The 24,489-nt window shown below is 47.6% G+C and overlaps 9 protein-coding genes across 9 annotated transcripts; 6 read left to right on the top strand and 3 right to left on the bottom strand.

Annotated features, from left to right (window-relative positions):
* Positions 1-707: 707 nt before the first annotated feature.
* On the top strand, positions 708-2,489 carry BDV27DRAFT_154001 (uncharacterized protein; the record flags this gene model as incomplete). The annotated part of the gene is made up of 3 exons (XM_032071890.1): positions 708-1,116; positions 1,166-1,619; positions 1,688-2,489. 3 exons carry the CDS (start codon positions 708-710, stop codon positions 2,487-2,489), a joined length of 1,665 nt encoding a protein of 554 aa, XP_031931528.1.
* Positions 2,490-5,551: 3,062 nt separating this feature from the next.
* On the top strand, positions 5,552-7,094 carry BDV27DRAFT_167987 (uncharacterized protein; the record flags this gene model as incomplete). Its single annotated transcript, XM_032074648.1, has 4 exons — positions 5,552-5,835; positions 5,938-6,325; positions 6,390-6,692; positions 6,783-7,094. The coding sequence occupies 4 exons, from the start codon at positions 5,552-5,554 to the stop codon at positions 7,092-7,094; spliced, it is 1,287 nt and encodes a 428-aa protein (XP_031931527.1).
* Positions 7,095-7,571: 477 nt separating this feature from the next.
* On the top strand, positions 7,572-8,349 carry BDV27DRAFT_42621 (uncharacterized protein). The gene is made up of 2 exons (XM_032076607.1): positions 7,572-8,116; positions 8,183-8,349. Exons 1-2 carry the CDS (start codon positions 7,637-7,639, stop codon positions 8,321-8,323), a joined length of 621 nt encoding a protein of 206 aa, XP_031931526.1. The 5' UTR covers positions 7,572-7,636; the 3' UTR covers positions 8,324-8,349.
* A 682-nt stretch (positions 8,350-9,031) lies between these two features.
* BDV27DRAFT_122331 (uncharacterized protein) lies at positions 9,032-10,722 on the top strand. Its single transcript, XM_032065597.1, has one exon. The coding sequence runs from the start codon at positions 9,095-9,097 to the stop codon at positions 10,379-10,381; it is 1,287 nt and encodes a 428-aa protein (XP_031931525.1). The 5' UTR covers positions 9,032-9,094; the 3' UTR covers positions 10,382-10,722.
* Positions 10,723-11,307: 585 nt separating this feature from the next.
* Positions 11,308-12,113, top strand: BDV27DRAFT_141973 (glycoside hydrolase family 11 protein; the record flags this gene model as incomplete). The annotated part of the gene is made up of 2 exons (XM_032069893.1): positions 11,308-11,606; positions 11,714-12,113. The coding sequence occupies 2 exons, from the start codon at positions 11,308-11,310 to the stop codon at positions 12,111-12,113; spliced, it is 699 nt and encodes a 232-aa protein (XP_031931524.1).
* A 177-nt stretch (positions 12,114-12,290) lies between these two features.
* BDV27DRAFT_122330 (putative MFS transporter) lies at positions 12,291-14,264 on the bottom strand. The gene is made up of 4 exons (XM_032065596.1): positions 13,728-14,264; positions 12,979-13,667; positions 12,743-12,907; positions 12,291-12,626 (listed from the first exon to the last, which is right to left on the bottom strand). Exons 1-4 carry the CDS (start codon positions 14,208-14,210, stop codon positions 12,491-12,493), a joined length of 1,473 nt encoding a protein of 490 aa, XP_031931523.1. The 5' UTR covers positions 14,211-14,264; the 3' UTR covers positions 12,291-12,490.
* A 318-nt stretch (positions 14,265-14,582) lies between these two features.
* Positions 14,583-15,967, bottom strand: BDV27DRAFT_153994 (uncharacterized protein; the record flags this gene model as incomplete). Its single annotated transcript, XM_032071889.1, has 5 exons — positions 14,583-14,614; positions 14,678-15,129; positions 15,196-15,563; positions 15,616-15,720; positions 15,776-15,967. The coding sequence occupies 5 exons, from the start codon at positions 15,965-15,967 to the stop codon at positions 14,583-14,585; spliced, it is 1,149 nt and encodes a 382-aa protein (XP_031931522.1).
* Positions 15,968-16,292: 325 nt separating this feature from the next.
* On the top strand, positions 16,293-18,393 carry BDV27DRAFT_42595 (amino acid permease). Its single transcript, XM_032076606.1, has 6 exons — positions 16,293-16,541; positions 16,603-16,673; positions 16,729-16,925; positions 16,987-17,364; positions 17,418-17,755; positions 17,827-18,393. Exons 1-6 carry the CDS (start codon positions 16,413-16,415, stop codon positions 18,286-18,288), a joined length of 1,575 nt encoding a protein of 524 aa, XP_031931521.1. The 5' UTR covers positions 16,293-16,412; the 3' UTR covers positions 18,289-18,393.
* Positions 18,394-18,546: 153 nt separating this feature from the next.
* On the bottom strand, positions 18,547-24,113 carry BDV27DRAFT_141969 (uncharacterized protein; the record flags this gene model as incomplete). Its single annotated transcript, XM_032069892.1, has 6 exons — positions 18,547-18,699; positions 18,753-18,902; positions 18,993-23,676; positions 23,852-23,874; positions 23,912-23,934; positions 24,098-24,113. The coding sequence occupies 6 exons, from the start codon at positions 24,111-24,113 to the stop codon at positions 18,547-18,549; spliced, it is 5,049 nt and encodes a 1,682-aa protein (XP_031931520.1).
* Between the last annotated feature and the right edge of the window lie 376 nt (positions 24,114-24,489).

Below are 24,489 nucleotides of genomic sequence, written 5' to 3'. Positions count from 1 at the left end.
AATAAGCTTATACAAGATGATCCCTAGGGCCCTTTTCTGGGGCCAAATGCCGCCATACCGGTGACGTTCAACGGCTTCTGATAGTCTATGTTGGGTTGAATGATCTAGTATAATGACTTTATGACAAGGACTGGCCCTTGTACCATTCCTATTTGTACATATGACTGTCTTCTTCTGTACAATGCAACTAAGATTGATAATGAATTCACAAACAAAGTGTCTCGTGTTCAATGGTATTTCTGATAAGGGCCCTTTATGAGATAAAACAAAAGGTGCCTGGTTTTAATCAAACATTATACATTGAGCTCTATGTTCTTTCTAGGTTCTGTACGAGTTCAAATCACTGAAGGTACAAACTATGTAGCTAAGCGGTCATCTCTGCTATATTCTTTTGGGTTACAGCTGATATCAACAAATACCCTCTAATGCTCATGCAAGGTCTACCCGTAGTTAGTATGTATGTCTTACTTACAACAGTACCTCCACTTTCAGACACCACCAGCCTGTTGGCAGATTATTTTGCAATTATCCATGAAAACACTATTCTATCCATAATGGTCTTTTGTCCAGTATCAATATGCCTCACAAGCCTTCCCAATGAGCTTCTTTAGATGATTACCAACGAGTTGGATATCGCATCCGCCATTAAACTTTCAAGACCATGCATGTCGATCCATCAAGTCCTCAAGGAACATATAGAAAGAGAAATGGCGCAGAGAGATGCCCTTCCACCTAAACCATACTACGACATGATACTTCAGAAACTCTCGTCTGGTCAGTTAAACTACAAACAAGAGAGCATCCTCGAAGAAAACATGGCATGGGCTGTCAAACAGGGCCGACCCGATATCTTCCAAATGCACCTCAAAGCAGGTGTGGACCCCAACTCCTACACACGACCTGGAAGGCCCATGTTATCCCATGCGGCGTGCGAGGGACAGATCGAGTCTGCGAGGATCTTGCTACGTTACCGCGCTGACCCGTGCTTACCTAGTTTGTGTGGAGGACAGACACCTCTGAAGTACACTGTTTATGGGACGGCCACTACGTCCAGAAGAAAAGGGGAAGTAGCCAACATGATCGATCTGGTGCTAGGTGCAGGCGCTCCATATCGCAGTGAAGAGGGATCTGAGGAGGGTACAACTTTTGACTGAGAAACTGGCAGCAACATCCTGTGATCGGCGAAGACTCCCTGATGGGAAGCACGATATTCGAGATTGCAAGCATTGTTTCTACGGTCGGTGTCGCTGGCGTCTCGAGATAAATGTCCATGAAGACTTTCTTCCATCGGAGGTCAACCTTGCCGAGAAACGCGCTGTAATCTTCGAGCTAGAGGTGCCCAAATGTTTCGCATCCTATAGGGATACTACCTGGAGGATGATCTATTCCCTTTGTCAGCAGCGTTTCAGTTCACCTTCAGACAAGCCGGAGTTGCTATTGAAAGAATATTCCCAGCTGAAATTGTATAACAATAGCAAGGCAGACCAAAACCTTTCACTGGCGTCTCACATAGAATCCTTCCTGGGGACACACTATAAATCAAAGAGGTTGCCGGCAAAAGAGAAGAATGTTCTGCTTCCACTGGGGCTACAGTTTCATACTATGACAGAGAACGAAACGTGTGGCTAGCGGACTTTCCTAAACGGCTGACATGCGCACATCACTTCGCACTGCGCCTTCCAAAAAGCTTGCCATTTGCAGCCCTGTACTCAACACCTGACTTTGCAGCTGACGCACCAGGCCCGTCATCATATAAGGCCATTGCAAGTATTACCGAATGCCCATCACGGCGAAGTGTGCATGAATATGTGGCACACCAGAATGTTATGGGCGGGAAGAGTCGGCGATGGATGTCGATTTTGAGCGAGCTTGGATCTTTGAACATCAACTTCAGTCTCCAAGATACAGCTATTCTTTTCCGATTACTAGTGTTACAAGCTGGTCCCCAACTGAAGAATGATAGCCTACGGGCTGTTCATTATGTTTTTAGAGACGTGAACTTCTGTCGCAGGCTAATCGAGCAGATCGAACAACACGTGGAAATCATATCTCCCAATTGGCGAGAGTACTACTACATGGAGACTCTACTTACGTTAACAGTTCAACTGTGCGAGATCTCTTGCTCAGAATCACAAAGGCAAGCGCATGATCTCCTGTTGAAAATCCGAGGTATTACTCTCGTCTGGACTACGGCTCTAAGGAGTGAAATGCGCCGTGCGCCGGAAGCAGATACTGCAGAAAGCGCAGCTACATACTGCTTCTTTTCTGCCCTCCTATGTCGCAGGACGTTTGCACTCCAAGCTTGCAGCGGTCAAGGACTTGATGCAGAGAGCTTTAAGGACTTTATTGAAGCAACCGTTACCATGCAAGAAAGCTCGGTGATCGATGTGTCTGCATTTATGACGTTTACACGGAATATGCTTGTTCGCGATATCAAAATGGCCGCTGCATTACGACCTATGCTCCGACAAGCTGTTACTGTGTATTAGACTAGTTTGATATCGGCTATTGATACTTGTTGGCCAGGTGCAGAACACACTTCGAGGGCAGTACACACAATGGAAGTTCCTATCTCGCCCGAATGAATGGTGGCTCATGTCAATAGCTCAGGGTACAAAGACTACTATACCACAAGTGGTCCATTACCACTTGTTGGAGGGCCACTTGCTAGTAGACGGACAAACGATGGGAAAGCTTCCGGCTGATCTCAGAAACTCGGACGTATTGAAAGAACTGTTCGGAAATAAAAGGCTTGTCGCCTATCCTTCAAATATGTCTGGGATGAGTTATGTACTCGCAACAGATCAGGAGAGTCATCAGATACACCTGGGATACCGACGAGAGGCGCTCGTTATTCGCTCTGTGAAGACTGGCAAAACCATGGAGTTAGTTCCGCGCCAGGTCTTCGGTAAGGGTACTGGAATTGATTTCCCAAGTCAGCTAGTTGACAATTGCTTCCATTGGCTTGATCTAAATTCCGGAGATATAGAGGTTCGCGGCAGGAAAGGCTCTGGAAAACGAGCAACTGGAGTATAAGCACCCGAACTTCCCGAGCACAGCGTCGAAATGCCTCTCTCGTTGACCCACACAGTGCTCTGTTCGGATTACATAGTGGCTAAAACCTTCCGCAACTTTGAAGAGCCGCATATGATAACCGTTGTCCAGCCGCTCAAAGGTAATCTCACTGTAGAGTTGAAGCGGTTGGACCTGACGTTCTATGTCAATGGAAAAGGTCTCCTGCAATGTAAGCAGCTGGCTGCTGAGATTGACCCAAATCAAGATGCGGGCACGCTTGTTCGACACAGTGAGGCCATTTTGCGAGGCATACGGCGGCTCCCCAGAAGAGCAAAAGCATAAGGGACCAAAAACTATCGGAGAAACCCGCCAAATTGAGGTGGCCAAAACGGAGCATAACTTGAAGTGTGCGAATGAGTGTCACAAGTTTGCTAAGTTCCTGCTCGATCAATGGCCATGCGCTGAGCCGACTGTTGAGGGTTTTGATCAGAGTTATCTAGAAGTTTCGCTAGCTATGGAGGAGGTGATGCCTGAGTGGTTCAGACTGTACAAGAATTTGCGACTGTGTCATCATATTGAGGAAGTCCAGACAGTACTGGATAGACATTCTGCTGTCACTAATATGGTTGACAAGCCCTTTATATGCCCAAAGCCTGTTTTATTTGAGCGACCAGAGCTTCGTCATTCTATCCCACGCCTTGGGGATGAGCTCCTACAAAAGCCTGGACCGAAGCTCAACACACAACACGACGTACACACCGTCAAGCTATGGGCGAAAAGCCAGATAACTACCCCGTCCCCATCTTTAACATCGAATCGAAGGCACACTCATCCAGAAGTCACAGAACTAGAGAGGCTAGTGAGTGATATCATGGATTCGCGTTGCCCAGTCACAATGAGGTATGGACAAGATTTGAAGGAAAGCATTGATGCGTTAAGGCTGCTTGAGCGTACAAATGAACAAGAGATAAATGTGCATGTCAACTGGGAATTTGCGACTGAAATATTTAACTACGAGATTCAGGAGGCTCGTACGGTAGTAAATCAGTACTTCTCTCAGATACGCAGGTCGCTATCATTGAATGAAGCGAGGTTCAAGTGGCTACAGCAAAGCAATCTTTGGCCATGTGTGACGCCTGTGTCAGTTCTTCAGCAGCTTGCATCGACCTCCCGAAATAGCTTTGGACCGAGCATGAAAGATGCAATCATCCTGTATGGACTTGCCATTGCAAAGCTACAACGACTGAATCGGATGAAAACAGCTTTCGGAAAGGGCGACAAGGAAATGGTGCTTCAAGAATATAAGAACCAGGGTCATACCAATTGGCAGCCTTCTGAGTATCCTGACTGGTTGTTGCTAGAGATTAATGCAAATATCCAAATTCGGGAAGATCAAGTTACAGTCGCTCAGGAAATGATTTCTCCAAGCTCAGGCTGTAACTCTGTTCTTCAAATGAATATGGGTCAAGGGAAAACTTCTGTCATCATGGCTATGGTTGCCTCTGTACTCGCGAATGGGAAGGCGCTTACTAGGATCTTAGTGCCCAAGGCTCTGATGTTGCGATTCTGCTTACTTGCCTCTCGTTTTACCACCGAGGACTTACTGAGGATCAACTCCGACAGAGCTTACAGGAGGTCTTGAGATCCGATGATCCCGATATTGAATATGTTCGGTGGACTCAGACATCGTTTGCTTTACCAGAAACGTTGCGACACTGGAATACGATCAATGTTGATGACCCTGGACAAGTCTCTGAGATATGGCGGCATTTGCGTTTGAAAACTGTTGTAATTAATCATTTTCTGAGAAACTTTGTCTTTCCTGTACACGCCAAGCATTTCAGTACGAAGCTGCAGGCATCAGGCTGGGATCTTCCACTGTATACTAACTCTTTAGGTCAAAGTGCAGATGCTAAGCCTGTGCGATCGGGAATCACGACTGGGTTTAGTGGGACCAACGACAATCGCCGGCTTCTTCCTCTTTTGATAAAGCAGCAAGATCTTCGTGGACTTTCACATACGAACGCAGAGGTACTCGCTTACCTTCTGCAGAAGAGAAACCGAGCCTATAAGATAGCGGCGAATCCAAACAGTACACGTTATTCGGAGCTTGACCTTCTGAAGTACCTCAAGCGACGTAACGTGCGCATTCTTATCGACGCTGGCGCGTTCATATTGGAAATGGGTAATGAGGCACTCGCGTGGGCTTGGCTACAAGAGGATGATCAAGCTCAAGCCGCAGTTTACTTTAAAAAGGATAATCAGCCCTGGCTGCAATACAGGACTGGAAGAGCTGCTCCCCTTCTTTCTACCCCATTTGCGGAAAATATGGAGAATTGCGTGGTCTATATAGACGAGGCACACACCCGGGGTACCGACCTCAAGCTACCGCCTCATGCTCGAGGAGCACTAACTCTAGGCTTGAATCAAACGAAGGACCATATAGTTCAAGGTACACTTTTTTCTTTTTTTCTTTTTTTTTTTTTTGGCCTCTCTCCATTCATTGTGCAAGTGCTAATTATCGGTCCTAGCCGCTATGATATTGCGACAGTTGGGAACGACACAATCCGTCACTTTTGTCTCACCACCAGAGGTGCATCAGAGCATACTAGATGTCCGTCAGAAGAGTATGTATGATAGTATTGATTCATCAGATGTACTTTTCTGGTTGATGAATCAGACAGGCAACAACAATAGAGAATTACAACCGCTGTATCTCTCCCAAGGGTTTGACTTCTGCCACCGCATGCAAGCTTCAATCGACTATAAGAATTTCTTCACCGATCCAGATCATAGGAATGCGTACACGGAGCAATTGAAGTGACTGGAATAACAGACATTGGAGCAGCTCTACCAGCCTCAGCCACACGAACAACGCGATACAATGTCTCTATCAACCAACATTACAGCATCTTTCACGAGTGACATCACTTCTTTCGTAGACCAGCTACGGCAAAGCTATGTTGAGTCCCAGGCTATGGGCTCTATTAAGGATTCCGCATTAGAGGAGGTTGAGCAGGAGCGGGAAGTCGCCTTTGAGATCGAACAGGAAAGGGAGATACAGCGGCCTGTGACTATGAAAGCATACCGGTACCCCGGACTGCAGAACTCCATTAAAAACTTTGTGATGATCGGTCGGCTAAGGGGAAACGAAGGCTACGTGGAGGCGGCCACTGTCCTGGAGTCAACAGATCTGGGGCGCAAACACGGCATTGATGCTTCGACGTTACTGCGTTCCTTGTATGTTTCGACTGAGTTTACCAGGACGGTAGAAACAAAGGAACAGGCCAAGAGTATTGATAACTTTCTGGTAATATATTCCTATCTTCTGACGCATGCGTTGTTCAGTTTGACTAACATACATCATTGGATAGCGTCCCGTGAGTTGGGTGCTTTGGAATTCACAGACAAATGTCGGGCTAGTGATCATTCCAGAGGAAGCCGAGGACCTCATCCCCATAATACGTACAATGCAAAGCTTGACAGTGCATCTGATTCTGTACGCGGCACCGTTCACAAAGCGAATGGTCCACTTTGACACTCTCAATTACTACGCTTTCCCGAGCCCTCCTAAAGGGTGGTCTCCACCACCATGGCTTCCCTTCGAGTTGGGAATTCTGGCAGGGCGACTATATTTCAAATTCTCAGAATACAAGTTTCTGTTGGAGCAGCTGCGAGTAGAACCAGAGAAGCCCATAGCCCACGTTGATTTGGTTGCAACTAGCAGTGCTGCTGCGGCGAGTGATAACTTCTTTGTCAGAAGCCAGCTCAACTTTCTGCAAGACTGGTTGACTCTCCGTCGACAGGGGCAGGACATTTCACATACTCCCATGGGATATGTTTGCCAGGGTACTAGACTTCGCAGTGATCATCCATGTTTCTTGGATAGAAAAGCGGTAGAAGAGATAGAAGGTGTCGATCGCCGTCTATTCTACAGCACAAGGTGCAACGCGAGTGATGAAGTGGAGGTGTATTACGATAGTGACGACGATGATGCTGCTGCTACAGGTGTTGATATGATGGAAGGAGGAGAAGATGATGTATCAGATGGAGATGTTAATATGCAAGAGGAGGATTAACATTGAAATTTGTAACCGGGATGCAGCTTGCTGGAGATATGCGCACTATGATGTTGGTGATATTAGTATTACTCAAATCCATTAGTGATGTCTTTTTCATTGGCTATGTTACATCAGATGTACTCCATGGAGTGATATCCTAACCAATTCTATGTACACCCAATGACAAAGCATCGTGACATTATAGAGAGTCTATAAATAATAAGAAGCAGTTTCTATATGCAAATAACAATCTCCAAGAACATTGAAGAACTCTTCATGGCAAAAACAGCAGACATCCTCTAGGACAACATAGTGTTAACCACACTCGTTTACTTCCATTTTTGGCTTCAATTGTACGGAGTACTATGGTAAATAATGTAGATACTGTACTAAATTTAGAAGGCGTTCTAGTACTGATTGGTTGGCCCGTATTTAATCCGTGCTGAAATACCAAACAAGGCTACAATGTTGATCATCTCCCCATTTGCGTTCCATGGGAATTCCTGACCACCACCAACAACTGCTTACTTTGATAGAGACAGAACCACAGTCAGATCAGTATGTGTTCCTTTAATTCCCAGAAGTCAGACCAGACTGATGTTCCTCCCCCGCCGCCACCGCCCCCATTGATCGGCAAAACAGCCCCCAAGCCCCCAAATGTAGCATCCGAGGGACCCGCCGGGTCTTACCTGGTCGAGTTACTAATTTTCAACGGCTGGCCTTTTAAAGATCACTGGGCGTACTGGGTCCGGTCACATTCCGACCCTAATATCGGTGTGCAGCTTCATGCGACCGGGGATGTAAGGAACGGCTTCGAGTTCCAGATCAAACGCTACTATGACTTCCACGACGAGAACAGTGAATGTCCCTCGACAAGAATCCCCCTCCAATGGATTGATGGGAAATACTTCGATGAACGGGCGATGATGAATAATGGTGTGTTTAAGTTGGACATTGTGCCTGTCTGTGTCTGTGGCTTTGAAGCTTGTGCATACAAGGTCAAGGCTCCAGAAAAGTCTTTGAATACCGTTACCGAGGCTGTAAGTACTTATAACATCTCTATGAGATCTGTAAATTTGAAGATTCTACTAATAGACATTTTTCAGACCATTTCGGAAGGCCAAAGGGGTCAAAAGGTGAACCAAAGGAACTGTCAGACATGGATTGTGGAGTCTGCCGATCAACTCGTCCGGGATGGGATCTTTCGCCAACAGGTTGCGATGTACCTTCATGCTATTGAGCAGTGATACACATGAGTTTTATCATTTACTGGCATCTTGTGAACTAAAAAAATAAGAATTAGTTCGCCCACGAGAGGAAATCGAACGTGACCGTACGAGTTGCGTCTTCTTCGAGGCGAAGTACGGGCTCAGCCTTGCCGATCGGGACCTGAAACTGCCAACCATTGTTCGCAATGCGGGCAGCGGATTTGTCCGAAATCTGAGTGGATATCGTGCCGTAGGGATCCACCGTGGAAACGGGGCCTAAGATGGCACTAACGGGGCACCAGGAGCATTGACGTCTCCCGCCAATTTCCCTAAGCATGCAGTTGGGACACAGTACGTACTCGATCGAGGGATGTCAACATATTAATTCAAGTCAAAATAAGACCAGCGGAGGAGGAACCGGCGGATCTTGGTGGAGCATTACTGTAGAACCGTAAAAGTCTTTGCCTATCAATGCTTAACGACGATGATAAGAATCTTGGTAGGGCCCCACCAGGACGCTCAGACAGCGACTCTGGCGCAATTGGATCAATTCGGTAATCTTACGAACGATGCGAGCGGGGGAAATTATCACAGGGGTCATAAGTTCATCTCCTAAGAGATTAAGAAGCAGGGATCGACGAGAGTCAAGAGTAAGGCTGAGTTGGAATATACCTCGTAAGCCCTAGTCTTTATAGGGTATAGAGCACCTCGTGATCATCCCACTCCTTTTGATTCTCTCCAACATTCTTTGTTTTCGTGAGATTGTCCACATCGCACCAGAATTGTAGTGAGTTTTCACGAGTGGCCATCATGCTCACAATTCAGCTAGAAAATCAATTAGCCTGCTATTCAGGCCATGAACATCTTCGCGGCTGCGTCGTCTATCATTGCCCCAACCCGATCGACATCCAAGAGATTCGGGTGAGCTTTTACGGCCGCGCCAAGGCAAAAGTACAGAAGGTCAAGGGCGCCGCCGCGCCTGCTGCGACCTACCGAAGCAAATGTATTCTCTTCCAAGAGGAAAAGACCCTAGCCGCCCCTAATGGTGGTCAACTAGCCCGGAATACGTACGAATGGCCATTCGAGTTTACATTCCCGTCCCAGGTGGAATCACCCGCAAAATGGCCCGAAAAGGCCCCTTTCCGTAGCGATGAACACCATCCGCTGCCTCCATCTTTTGCGGTGGACGTGGGTGACTCGCAGCGGAAGCTTCACTGTGTTATCGAGTATCGCATCGAGGTTCAAATGTTTAAGCCGCAAAAGAACTTTTTGTCGAAGAAAGCGCCGCTATATACCGAAGCGCTGCGAGTCAACTTTCTGCCATTGGCAGCACAGTGGGAGCCGACTGATCATGCGGATAAATTAAGTCGAAAGCACAAGGATGAGGTGTTCACCGTGCGCAGTCTCCTCCTGCTGCCGGAAAATCGGGGACGAAGTCTCAAAGTTGGAGAGAAGTTCCAGTCGTGGCTATCAAAGAAGCAACTCCCTCAGTTTGACTTCAAGGCGTCTTTTGTATATTCCACCCGGGTACTACAGGGTGCACCAGTTACATGTTTGTTGGATATTATCCCGTGTACCGACGGCTCATCTATGCCATTCCCGGGCATCACGTTACAATCTGTGTCTATCGCAGTAATGAGTCGAACCTCCGCACGAGCTTCTCAGGCGCTGAGGGGCTCGATGACCGGAGAGGTGGATGATCGATTGGAAATCTTATCAAAATCATCACTTGGCATGCCTGTATTGGGCCAGCTCGATCTGAACGAGACATTCGGACCGCTCATATTCAGACATTCAGAAGTATCTTTCAGCACATTCACCATCTCCCGGTCTTACCGGCTATGCGCGTCATTTACCTTTGAGTGTGTGGGAAAGACTTTCGAATTCCATGCGAATGACCTTGAGTTCTTTATCGTCTCCGATGTCGTTAGTCCCACGGTACAAATGACTCCTATGGAGCAAGGCACTGCTATTACCGGGGTTTTTGAGCTTGCGGACACTGCTTCCCGGCGTTCATCGTCGGATGAGTATGATGAACTTCCTCCCCGGTACTCAATGGCTGCTCTCAGTTCTGAGAAACCACCGACCAAAAACTAGTACTCTATCTGTATTACTTTCGGTCCAGTATTTTTGATGTGGTGTTTGGGTAATAGTTATGGATCCGCTGGTTCTGTTGAAGTAACTGTTAGTTCTGGAGACTTGTTAGATTTGTTGCATCTTTACACTCTATAGCACGATAATACAGGAAGCAACCAAGTCCGTTATCACATTCACCAACCTTACATGTCAGAGTAGGCAGTTGCAATGACCTTCAACATTACATGGTAAAGCTGCAGGTTCTAGACTCGGAATGAGGACTTGCACAGTGCTTAGGCTAAACAGCAAATTGACTAACGCCTTTGCCAAGCTTCACATTTGCCGGACAACAGCCGAAGTACCTTACGAGGATCCGTATTCCCCGCATCATGGGATGGGCGGACTGAAATAAGGTTGCAGCCGAGTATGGTTTCTTCAGACTATGGGGATTACCCGGTTGAAGAAGCTTATTCATGGCTGTAATGAGCCAATTTAGCCTATGTGTGAGAGCTGTGAAATGCTACATGAGACGGTTATTAGCAAGTAGGCAGGCCTTAGCGCGGAGGAGCACTCTTGGCAAAGATACTTGACGAGTACCATGAACTACAAGAAATACCGTGATCGAAGATTGCCTGTCTATACCGCGTTGCATATACCATGATTCAGCCGATTGCCTTCAGCAATTGCCGTCAATCTGCAGGCATCGCGGCATGTTCGCCGGATGTTCACAAGTCTAGCAACGGAAATGATCACCGACATGCCTAAACTGAAATCATCCTTCCGGTGATTCTCCACACTCGGCATCCGTGGTTAATACAGCTAGCAGAGGATGTATGCCAGACCCTGCGGGGAAATTTGTATAAATACCGGTCAATTCCACGAGAAGCCAACATTGCATCTCAATCCAGTCAAACACAGCCATAGCAGTCTAGCAAAGCCACGAAAATATGGTGTCCTTCTCCTCCATCCTGCTGGCCTGCTTTGCCGCGATCAGTGCACTAGCAACCCCAATCGAGCCATTCGCTGACCAGGCCAATGAGTCCTTCAACGAAACCTCAGTCCATGACCTTGTCACCCGCTCCACGCCCAGCAGCACAGGCTACCACAATGGCTACTACTACTCTTTCTGGACCGACGGCGGCGGCGACGTAACCTACACAAACGGCAATGGTGGCTCATACGCAGTGCAATGGTCCAACGTCGGTAACTTCGTCGGTGGAAAAGGATGGAACCCCGGAAGCTCCAGGTATACCAAATCCCCTTCTCCGCAACATGTCCACCTCCCACCCCCTTACCCACTCCATAATCAAACACACATAATTAACCCCAAAGCTAATCAACCCACGCACGCAGAGCAATAAGCTATTCGGGGACCTTCAACCCCAGCGGAAACGGCTACCTAGCTGTCTACGGCTGGACCACCGACCCCCTAATCGAATACTACATCGTCGAGTCCTACGGCACATACAACCCCGGCAGCGGCGGCACCTACAAGGGCCAGGTTACCTCCGACGGAGGCACGTATGATATCTATACCTCTGTCCGCTACAATGCGCCATCTATTATCGGGACCGCGACTTTCACGCAGTTCTGGTCTGTGAGGACGTCGAAGCGTGTGGGTGGGACAGTCACTACAGGGAACCATTTTAACGCGTGGGCGAAGTATGGGTTGACCTTGGGGACGCATAATTATCAGATTGTGGCTACTGAGGGGTATCAGAGTAGTGGGTCTTCTGCTATTACTGTTTATTGAGGGGGGTGGGTTTGTAAATTGGATTAGATTGGACTGGAGAGGTGTGGTGTGTATGTATTTGGTTGAGGGGCTTGAGGTGAGTTAGTGGTGTAGATGGTGGTGAGGGATTGGGGTATGGTTAGACTGTTGATTGGGAGCTGTCATCGATACTACTGTTTATCTATGCTTAGTCTGTCATTCTGTCCTGTAGTAGTCAATTGACCGTTGCCAGCCACTTGATATCTCCAACTATCCTTTCTATCAACAATAAACCAAGATGAACTGAAGGAGTACTGGAGACGACAAACAAACCCACCCATCGATATCTACCAGTCGAGCACAATGAGCCCTGGTAAGAAAAGGACTACTATATCCATAACAATCCCAGCCTGAGAACTCTAAGCCTTCGCATAAGTACTCAACCCCCTCAGCCTCTCCCCATAATACCACAGTAACAAAGGCGCCGGAATCCCAATCACAACAGCAACACACGCAAGAAGGGTATTTCCCCATGCAAAACCAAGATTACCATATCTGCAAGATAGCGTTAGTGAAACTGTGCCAGAGAACCCAAAACAACACAAATGAAGACCAAGTAATGAAAGTGTAAGGGTGTTTTACAAAAGGAAACAGAAAGATGAAGAACTTACAAGCTAGGCGCAACAAGCGGCAACCCAAAGCCCAATAAATTCCTGAGCACCATAACACTGGCCATCGCGCTCGCCGCATACACCTGATATGTATCGATCAGGTAACCCTGAACGCAGACGAGCTGTACGATGGTTGCGCCGGAGTAGATTGCTGCGCCGATGTTTCTATGGAGCCATTAAGTTAAATATGCATTGTTCGAGAGTCACATATCTTTGGGAATCAATAAGATACGTACGGCATAATCCAATGAATACTCGTTCTGGCACTCCACCCGTACCAGAATAGACCGATTGGGACGACGACTGCAATCACGCACAGCATCGGGAGACGGAATTCTGGTTTCGGCTGTCCATTATTCTTTGCTCGGAGACGGTGATAGATCTTATCTGCGAAGCGGACGCCGAATTGCGTTGCGATGGCTAATCCTATGGTCATGGAGAGGTAATTGAGGGAGCCGATGGATATGGACTCATGGTATATACCTGTCCAGACGTCCGGGAAGGTGGCGACCATGAGGTAAAGAATTCCATTTAGGTACGCGAGATAGAGACTGAGGACTTGAATAATGGGCTGTGTAGTCAGTAGACGGAACGGGCGGATGAGGTTGGTTTTGAGGCGTGTGGAGGCGCGATCGTGCTCGGTGTGAAGATTGTGGTTTTGAGTGGACTTGCGTAACCGGGCGGCTTTGCGTTTGAGGAGGACGGGGCTGTAGGTTTCGCGGAGGAGGATGAGTCCGACTATTTGGATGGCAGCTATGGCGATAGAGATCACGTAGAAGCACCATCGCCATGACACGTATTGGACGACAAAGCCCCCCGTGATGGGGCCGATGGCTGTTCCGATTAGAGGTGCCAGTGTGAATACTGCTATGGCCTTGCCTCGTTCGTGGGCTTCGAAGAGGTCGCTATTCATTCCGCTTCCGATCTATTTGTCTAGTGTTGAGTAGTGGAGATAGATAGGAGTCACTGTGATAGGGGTACTTACGCCATATGGACCGGCGGCGCCCAAACCAGCGAGAAAGCGGAAGATAATTAACTGGGTTGGCGATTTGGCAGCACCGCATGCTGTATTGAACACGATATAAACTACGTTCATCGTGAGTAGAACTGGTACTCTTCCGATCATCTCCGAGACGGGTGCCGTAAACAGTGGCACGATCGCACTGCCGAGAAAGAAGACTGAGAGACTCAGGATAAGCAGCGTGTTGTTAGGAAACCCGAGATCTTCGCCAATAGTGCTTAAGGCTGGAGCAACTGTAGCTGAGGACATGGAGCTCAACAGGTTATACAGTGACATTGGAACAAACACCATCCATTTCTTTCTAGCCGGCCAGTTTTTAGGGTTCTGAGGATCATCTGGTCCGTTCCAGGTCACGAGATTGGGGTCGGTGGGAGGTATCAAAGGGACGATATTAGCAGGTCCAGCAGTTTCTAGATACTTTTCGGAAGATGATGCATTATTCGCCATGGTGCAAGAAGGCAGGTAGTGGGTCAGTATCACAGGAGGTAGAAAGACGTTGACATCGGACGTAAGCTTGGAGGAGGGAGGTTGGGGTGTGATATATCAGCCATGGGTTCCTTAGTATTGTTGGATATCGCAAGCTTCGCCCGCAATTGGCTGTACGGCGTTATAATTAGTGTGTCTTGTGTCCCCACACGATGCCGTCCATCCGTAGTGCTTATTTTCGATATGCATAGCTTGGGGAAATTATGTTGGGAGTTTGGTTTTTTAGCGTCCGAGTTAACTATCTTGACATTAGATCACTCTATGATATTGACTCTTTATATTCTTGATTAGACGTTGAATATATATACAATACTATAGGAATAATGTCAGATCTCATTTAAGCATCGACCGGCTAAACTGCCCACCTGACAAGCCATCACCATGGTTTGCCGATATACCCCCTGAAGTAGAAGATCTACTACACTCACTTGCCTCCCAACGGACCTCGTACCCGACAGTCTGTATTATAGCACTTCCTCTGAGATCTCGCATGCTCTCACTCGGTTCTATCATTCGTCTATGATTACTGGGGCGCAGCCTTTTCATGTGCTTCTTTCTGCCACCACCTGAGTCAAGTCCGTAGTGCCCGGTCGCATTCGCGCTCTGTCCCCCTGGTTTTGGCATATAACCATCCGTCATCCCGCCATGTGCCCCAGAAACCGAAAGTTCGAACAACTCAGAAACAGTGCCAGCCATCATCCCCGTTTGTAGCTCAGCGAGAGCCCGCTTGAGGCTCGGGATACATGTGCAAATAATAGATGCACCTTGTATAAATTGCAGCCATAGTGTTGGCATGAGAATATGCCACGGTTGGTCGAGGGGTATTGAGTGGAAGACGGGGCGAAGCGACACGATGTGCTGTATAGTCAGGGCAGGAACCCTAACATTGGCCTGCGGGTTAGTTCAGGGCCAACGTCATCAGGGGAGGGAGGTAAAAATCACTCACAGCACACGTAGTCCAAAGAGAGCGCAAATTTGGAGGCGCTTCCACTGCGGCATCTGGACCTTGCACATCAGGACCATAGGTAATGCGACAAGAGCTATATCAAGCAATATGTGGCACACCGCCAGACCCGTGTAAAGTGCCTCCTGATCTATGTGACTGTTGGAGTTGAGGTTCCATAGCTGGGGCTGTGCACATTGGACAGCTAGAGTGATAGCAAATGCCATGGTCCAGGCTCCAATCAGCCCTAGAAGCACTTGACATGCGACAAGGACTGTATTAAACGGTTTTATGGAAATCAAGAGAAGTGCAACGGCAGCCTTCGAACACGCTAACACGATAACCGACAGGATTTGGCTTGCGCAGAGAAACTACAGGTGGTCAGTTTCTCAGTAATCGCTTGCGAACAGATCAGGAACTGACTTTGTTATAAGACTGAAACACCACATCACTTAAAGTATCTCTGTGCTTACCGATACCATTCGAACTGGCAAAATTCACGCAGGTCGTTTGAAGAATGAAAAGGATCTTCCAAGAATGATCAATATATTCCAGCAAAGAACATAGAACATGGTATACCTACCGTTGCCGCAACGAGGAATGTGTCAGTCCAAGTCAATGAGCGAAGAATTCGCACCCGCGAGATAAGCGTCACCGAAGTCGCCAAAGCCGCAACCATCAATAATATAGTACTCATGGTAATCACCCACGCTCCATGGTCCTCAGGTGAAATGGGGAGAAGCGGTGGCAAGATCTCGGTACCATTTGCTGGCATCGCACTTATAAGCCTCTTCAAAAGGTGGGCACCGTTGCAGATTCCGACGGCGTGGACATGTGTGACATGATGATAGCCATTATTTTACCCCTAAACTGACACAACGGACGATGCGAATGTACTGACTGGGTTGACTCTTGGCTAATAAAATACCCTTGTAGGGTTGCAGCACTAGGGAGCTGCTAGAGGTGTTGTCAAAGCCGACTATGCAAGGATGTCCGGGATTAGCGTGTTGAACTGCATGCAGGGAGTTAGGGTTTGAACCGGCTGTTAATTAATCCTTTCCTACTGGTGTTTCTCCTCTTCCCCTCAATATATTTTTGCTAAATTCTCTATCTCTTTGGCTCTAAACTTTCTCTACATCCTAGAACCTATCCTATCACAATATACAAGACGTGGTTACTTTTCCTAAGCAAACACAGCCCAAGGTTGACCCAATTCCGATATGGAACAGCATGAGATGAAACCGGTCACCGAAACAAATATCGAGACCCCTGCAGACAAGTGTATAAGCCCAACGGCTTCGGAAGCTAATCACCAACATGACGATACATCGGGCCAGGCTCAAATAAAAGTGCGATGCTCCACTAATTCACACCAGTTGAACATGATCAGCCTGACATGAAAGATTACAGCGCCTTTTTAACTTCACACAAATGTTCTTCTTCTCGCTCACATTTATGTCGAGCTGGGAGACCCAGGCTTTGTACGTGTTCGCGTTTCCTGCATCGAGTAGCGGTATTAAATAATGCAATAACTAGGAATTTAACCGCGGTACTCACAAACGGAGGACCCGAAGCTCTATCTTGGGGGATTGTGATTGTCGTCTTTGGAGCTTTGGCACAGTGCGCTTCGTTAGCTGAGATGGCATCCATGCAGCCCATTGCCGGTGCACAATATCATTGGACCCATTATCTGGCGCCGGATAGTCAAAAGAGGTTTATCACCTGGATGCAGGGTACTTCACCACACCTCATGAGCATCAATGAGCGAGTATACTAACAGTTAATCTGACATAGGCTGGGTTACTTGGTTTGCCTGGGTCTCACTCCTCGCAGGCGTAGCAAATACCACGGCGACGACGATTCAAGGCCTAGCGATCACAAACTACCCTGATTACGTACCGGAACGATGGCATTTGACTCTGATCATCTTTGCAATACTCATCGTCGAGGGCCTGATGAATATGTATACCTTCCAGCTGATCCCATGGATGGAGCTCTTGGCTGGGGTTCTTCATATTATTCTCTTCATCATTTTCCTAGTCGTCTTTGTTGCATTATCTCCACGCCATACTCCGGAGTATGTATTCTTGACAACCCAAGCCCAGTCCGGCTGGAATAATACATTCGTATCCTGGAACATCGGACTCTTAACACCGACATGGGGGTTCGTTGGTGAGTGAATGCAACCACTAAATAGTGCATATAAAACCAGCTAATGGCCATAGGCTTCGACGGTGCAGTCCATATGAGCGAAGAGGTCCGTCGCGCAAGAGAGGCAGTACCTCGATCGATGGTCTGGTCTGTCGCCACTAATGCTGTTCTTGCGTATGCCATTGTTATATGCATGCTCTTCACGATGGGTTCGGTCGAGGACGCACTGAACGCCAGCTTCCCCATCATTGAGATCTGTCAACATGCAACGGGATCCACCCAGGCAGCTACCGCCATGGTCTGCGGACTCCTAGTACTTGGCCTGTCGGTAACCCTGGCCAGCATAGCATCCGCCTCCCGCTTGACATGGGCCTGGGCCCGGGATGGTGCGTTGCCGAAATGGTTTTCATACGTACGTGCATCAACTCACAGCATCAACCCTTTACTCTCCAAATACATCCTCAACTAACTCCCCAAACAAAGATCGACCGGAGACACAACGTCCCTATCCGCGCGGTATGGCTCCCCGTATTCATAGTCATGGCCCTAGCATGCCTCAACATTGCAAGCACCGCCGCCTTCGGAGCCTTCATAGCTCTCTCATCCATAGGTCTCTTCGTATCCTACTTTATTGCCATCAGCTGCATGGTGCACAACCGTTTCCGGAAAGACCCGGTACCAATGGGAAATTGGAATATGGGTAGATGGGGTCTGCCGGTTAATATCTTTGCCTTGGTTTACACTGCCTATGTTACTGTGTGGTTGACGTTCCCATCTTATCGGCCTGTGACAGGCCAGAACATGAACTATGCATTGCCAATTTTTGCTGCTTCGACTTTGTTCGCTTTTGTCTATTGGTTTCTATATGGTGGGAAACACTGGTCGGGGTTGAATAAGGAGGTTTTACGGCTTGTGGTTGAAAGGGGCGAGTTGCAGCTGAAGTGAATCTTTCTTGTTTTGATGGTTTTCTTACATTGGACACTTGCAATATACGCATAATGAATGCAGGAATTGCTCTGTATTTAGGTGGTTTTTTTTTTTTAGTTGAACAACAGAGGATGAAAGGATTCGACGTAGTTACTCTCTAGTATCTTCCGCCAAAAAAGCAAAACTGGCAGAGTCTTGATCAGTGTAGCGGGAAAATTAAGATTAACTAGATTATATGTGGATATACACTTTCCGGATCTACCAGCCAAGGTTTATTCAATTGTCCAGAGATCCCACAATGTCCATGATGGAAATCCTAAATCGGTTGGCCACGTCCAATGCTTGGTCTTCCGTTAGTAAGTCAGATTTGTAGGTGAGCCCTAACCCAACATCTGTTGGTCCAATCGTAACGGTAGCGATAAGGCCATACTGTTTAGTGCGGTCAGCTGGGCGTTAAGGCAGTCAGATTGTTAGAATCTTACCTCTGTCGGCTCTAGTGTTTCTAAGTCCTTGAAACACAGACTCAAATCAGAGCTATCCATAGACAACGGCTGCTCAACTGAAATGCAAGTATTGAACAAAGGTTGGCCGAAGTATTTTGAGAAACGTAGTATCTCAATGAGGGAGCAATGCTGGTTGAGCAATCGGTTACCTGTTTCTATTTGATTTCTCTGTAGTATATCCAGTAAGGAGTCCTCCATGCCAAAATGAAGTTGACAAACTAAAACATTAAAGAAGGGTCCTACAATCTTATCGACATCGAGAATTCGCGAGTCTCTTCCAGATACGAGGGCGCCGAAGCAGACGTCATCGGATTCACTATACTGCCGCAGCACTAACCCCCAGGCAACTTGTAGCACATTACTCACAGTGAGTCCATGTATAGTGCAGAATGCAATCAATGTAGGGGTATCAGCGAGATGCGCTCTAATGACGAGGGTCTCGCTAGGTGACTTTTGATCGTTGAGCCTTGGAAAAATACAAGGACTGGTGCCTTCCAATTGCCTTCTCCAGTAGTCCATGCGGTCATCAGCATTTGACAGGTTTTGGAGCCAAGCCACTGCTGAGCCATACAATGGCCCAGGAACAGGGGGTAGCTGTCCATCATATGCCTGTGATAGCTCACGCAAAAGAATCAAAACGGAAGCAGCATCAAGAAAGGCATGCCCACCCTCCAGCTTGCAGAACACGCGACCAGAGATCGTCTGACAAATCGTAAATGCATGCGGATAACATATGCTCGCGCTAGTCTGGAGGAACGGCTTCCGCAACTCTGCAAAAACATGTTCATCTGCACAAGAAATTATGGGGGCATCTGTGAAATACTCGCTATGCACAACATGTATCTTCGGGTAGATGCCATCACACAGTGGGCTCTTTATGAGATGTGTCCGTAATGCAGGGTGTCGATGCCCAAGGTTATACCAAGCATTTCGCAGTCTAAGGGGGCACACTGGAGAGACCTTACTCCCAGTAGTGACCTCCCATATGGTATAGGATTGATAATTAAATGGCTGCAGTATTTGCGTTTGTAGTAGCCCCTGATGTGCTTCACTGCAGGGATACGCATCCTCAATAGAATCCATACTTTGGATGCCATATGTAGCCATAACTGCGGATTCAAGTCCTTCCAAATCACCATCAGATCCCAAAGAAAAAAGGGAGAAACGCGTCTCCAGACTGCGGTCACTTCCAGGGGTCGATGGAGGTTTGTACAAAGTGAGGGGCTTCAATTTTGATGCTATGAGCTTGATGGTCTTCCCATCAAATATATCCGATGCTGTCAGGGACAGGTGGTGTTCTCTGCAAAGGGAAACAACCTGCATTGCAGATATTGAGTCCCCACCAAGAGTGAAGAAGTCATCCTCAGGGCTTATATTCTGTGGGTCCATACCAAGAACATGAGCAACAATGGTTCGAAGACGTGCCTCTTCCGGCAATATATGATAGTCAATGTGCTTTTTGTCAGGATCCATCAAAGAGCGTAAGAGGTAAAGGTCCACAGATGAAGCTGCCTCGCATAAATAGGCTCTATCCGGTTGTCCAGATGGGGTTAATGGTATAAAGCTGATTGAAAGGCATAGTGATGGAACCACAAACCAGGGGAGCGATTGTCGTAGGCTACAAATCAATTGCTGAAGCTGCCGTCTGAATTGCTCTGTAGGTCGTATGAATAAGCCCAATATTCCCGTCGATTGACACGTCCGCTTAGGTTCGCAAATGAACAGAACAGTACTCTGATTAAAATCTTCTTTCGGTACTATGGTGTCAACAACGACAGCTGCCTTCCCGCTGAGATATTCATAGGCCTTCTTCTCAATGTATTGACTCCATGACTGGCTTTGGCAGAGTGCATTAGCGTAGATATTTGAGGGAGGTGGGATGATGTTCTGGATTTTCAAGGTTGGAGATTTGGTTATCGTGTCCACCAGATACTCCAACTGATCCAACATCCTCTCCATATCATCAACAACGACAACTGCATTGTTAAACACGGCCTTTATCGACAGCTTCTGCGTCCCAAGTTCACATATTAGAGTTAGCGGACATGTGGTGAACTTCAACTGCTCGTACACATTGGTGGGGCATTCTATAAATATTTTTGGTGGTTGTCGATTTGTGGCAGACTGTATGACCAACAGACTTTGAAATTGACAGGCGCTGGCCGTCTCAGAACCAAATAACTTTATCCGTCGTAACCCTGTCTGCTCAAAGGGGATGAGCCTTGTTATGTGAGTTTGCATGAGTACCAGGGAATCAGCGACATTTAGCCTCCCATGAAGTATTGTACGAAGAGGGAATGTAGCAATAGTCGGACCAGTCGTTTCATGTACACCGGCTACTGGGGCATTGCGTCCGGCAACGGTCAGGCCGAATACAACATCCATGGACCCAGTACGCCAGGCGATTAGCATGGCAAAGGCAAGCTGAATGATCGTCGATGGCGTGTAGCAGCCACTTAGCCACGCGGCTACGTGGATATGGCGATGCGTTGTGGTGATAGGATTGGCCATATGTCCGAGGGTTAAGGGCACAACGGGGAATGGCACTGCCTGCATGTCTCTGAATTCGGAGCACCAGAAGTTCTTAGTAGATTCGTAATTCCAACTCAATATGTGCTTGATGAACGGGGTGAAAGGCCGTTGAACTGCATTCATGTGTTTATACGCCCCCTCAACGGCGCCAAGGATCAGAGGATACGACCATCCATCGAATATAGCGTGGTGCATTGTGAGACAAAATGTCCTGCGCGACTTCCCTTCTGTATCATTCATGACTGCTAGATTAACAAGCGGTACACCATAAGACATCAAAGGCCCAGGAGACTTATTTACGTCGCAGAACAAGTCCCATTGTATTGGCTCTTCAAGGTGCAGGACTACTTGAAGAGCCCCAATATCAGAGTGAATAATGCGAGTTCGCAAAATTGGGTTGGCAGCAATCACTATCTTCCATGCTTCCTTCAGACGAAGCATATCCAGTTTCTGCGGGAGGCGAAAGCGAAATTGGGCCTGGAATGCCCCTGGCCTTTTCGAGGTGTACGCCATTAACGCTTCCTGCAAAGGCGTACACGGGTAGATATCCTCAATCTGTTCCGGAAACACGGAGCATTGCTCACTTGCCTGAGCAATGTATGTGGCTTTGCTTAATAAATCAAGCAATGAAAACGCCGGGATGGATGGATCAATGCTCCCTGATGCCTGGTGAGTGCAATTTTCCAATTTAGAAATAGTTTGTTGTTTAAACAGGGATTCTACCGTCATCTGCAGTCCCTGGTCTCGGGCATCCCCGACAAGTCTGATAGCGCTGACTGAGTCGCCGCCCAGCTGGAAGAAACTATCATTGGGACCGATTTTGCCCTCTGGAAGGCCGAGTGCCGCTGAAAAGAGGCGCCGCAGTTGATCTCGGACGGGAGTACTCGGTGATTTAATCATATCATTGTGTGGTGTTAAATAGTAAGCTCTAAAATCGTTCTCCGATACACGCTTGATGGCTTCCCGCAAAATCTTCCGGTCGACCTTCCCTGTCCGTGAAATAGGGATAGCTAGTAGCGCGATGTACGCCGTGGGTATCATATGCCTGGGGAGGACCTTTTGTAAATGAGCCCTCGTTGTTTGAGCCTGTCGCCGAAATACAGCGCTTGGCGGGCCTAAAAGCATTGTGCAATCCATATGAACGGAGTACTCTTGCCTTGGAGCAATGAAGAGAATCAATGTAGGCTTACGTCCTGCTGGTGCAGCAACTTCAGCAGCAATCACAGCATCACAGAAGTGTTGTCTCGCCTGATGTTCAACTTCGCCGAGCTCAACTCTCTGTCCGTTCAACTTGACTTGGGTATCCTTCCGTCCAATGTAAGCGATTGTTCCATCGAAATTATATCTGACTAGGTCACCAGTCTTGTAGAATCGTTGAGTCTCATTAAGGTGGAATAATGACGCCCACTCTGGGTTTGTGAGGAACGCATTTGCTGTCAGACGTGGTTGCTTTAAATACCCCCGCCCTACAATTGGGCCGCCTATGATGAGCTCTCCGATACAACCAATTGGCATGAGCCGGTGGTGGTTATCTTTTGATGCGATCCAGCAGGTGCCGCCCGGAGAAAGCCCAATATTTCCCAAGTCTTGAACGCATGACTGCACGGTTGACACGATAGTGCACTCTGCCGGTCCGTACGCGCATACGAATCGAAGCTTGCCCTCCCATCGAGAGATATCAGTGGGTAGCATAGGCTCACCACCTATCACAAGGGTTTTGACCGTTGGAACATCTTCCGGCTGGTAGAGCCTAGCCACCGATGGTGTTAGCTCCATCCAATTAACCCTTAGGCTTCTGATAGCTTGTTTCAAGCTATTGACACGCTGTGACTCGGATGGAATACAGACACATCCACCAAGAAGTAATGGGGTCAAACACTCGTGGACACTGACATCGAACGCATATGACGCAAATTGCAAAACTCGAGATGATCGATCAAGGTTCTGAGCCTGGCTACTAGCAATGCTGTTGGTACAAAAGGAGCCATGCTCTATGATGATGCCCTTCGGCGCACCTGTAGACCCTGATGTGTACACCACATATGCCGCATCATGCGAACTCGTCTTCACTGGCTGTACCGCAGAATATGTTGGCCTTTCAATGTTATAGTCCCCGATTACAAGTGTGCGTCCAGGAGCGCCTACATATAGCTCTTCTGAACAAACTATCACATTTGCATCGACATCTTGACATATATCCACCAGCCGTTTTGTCGGGTAAGATGGATCCAACATTGCAAACGCAGCGCCTACTTTGAGCACTCCAAGCATGGCAACGACAGCCCATTTAGACTTCTTGAAGATAATCGGTACGACTGAATCTGAAGTAAGATTGTATGGCTGCAGTAGCTCTTGTACAGCCGAAGACAATCTATCCAGCTCGCGATACGTTATATTTCCATCCCAGGCGCAAATCGCCTGGGCATCTGGTTGCAACATGCATTGTGTGCGAAAGAGGGTATGGATGCAACTATCTAACGGAACAGCCGGCGCATCACTGTTCCATCTTGCTATCTCGTCCTGATGGTGCTTGCTCAATAGGCAACAATCTTCGAGGGGTCGACCTGGGCTATGGGTCAGATAATGTATTATTTGCTCTAGTGTACTAATAATGTTTTCTGCATCGGCACTGTTGAGAGCAGAAGAGACATATCGAAGCGAAAGTTGTTGTGTAGGCCAAAGGGGTCCGACAAAAAGTATAATGTCACTGAGCTGAATCACTCTTTATTTATTAGCTCGTATGATAACAACTGACCACGATATCCATCACCTTTTCAAAGTTCCGCACTGACTTGAACCAGGAGCCATCCTGCGAGTCATTGGGGCTAAATACGATACAAGTGTTGAATACTTCACGGCGCGCGAAATCGTCGAGTAGCCATTGCTGCGTACTTCTGAGAGTCACGGCATCCGAAATTGGCAACTGAGGGTCTATCACCGCTTCCCATTGTTGTATACTAGAGACATCGCTGGCTTCACATGGGAAAGCACCAAAGCAAACGTTATTGGAGTCGGTATATTGCGCTAAAAGGATAGACCAGGCAACAAGTGAGGTGTGATAGAGAGAACTTGTATCCTGTTCAATCCCGAACGCGACACTTCTTTCACTTTGTTCAAAGATGGCACATTCGGCATCTCTGTTCGTGGTTCCGCAGGTAGCCAATCTTGGAAATATACATTGATA

Source organism: Aspergillus caelatus (assembly GCF_009193585.1).
Source record: "Aspergillus caelatus strain CBS 763.97 unplaced genomic scaffold BDV27scaffold_22, whole genome shotgun sequence".
NCBI lineage: Eukaryota > Fungi > Ascomycota > Eurotiomycetes > Eurotiales > Aspergillaceae > Aspergillus > Aspergillus caelatus.
This window is presented reverse-complemented; position numbering and strand designations above follow the sequence as displayed.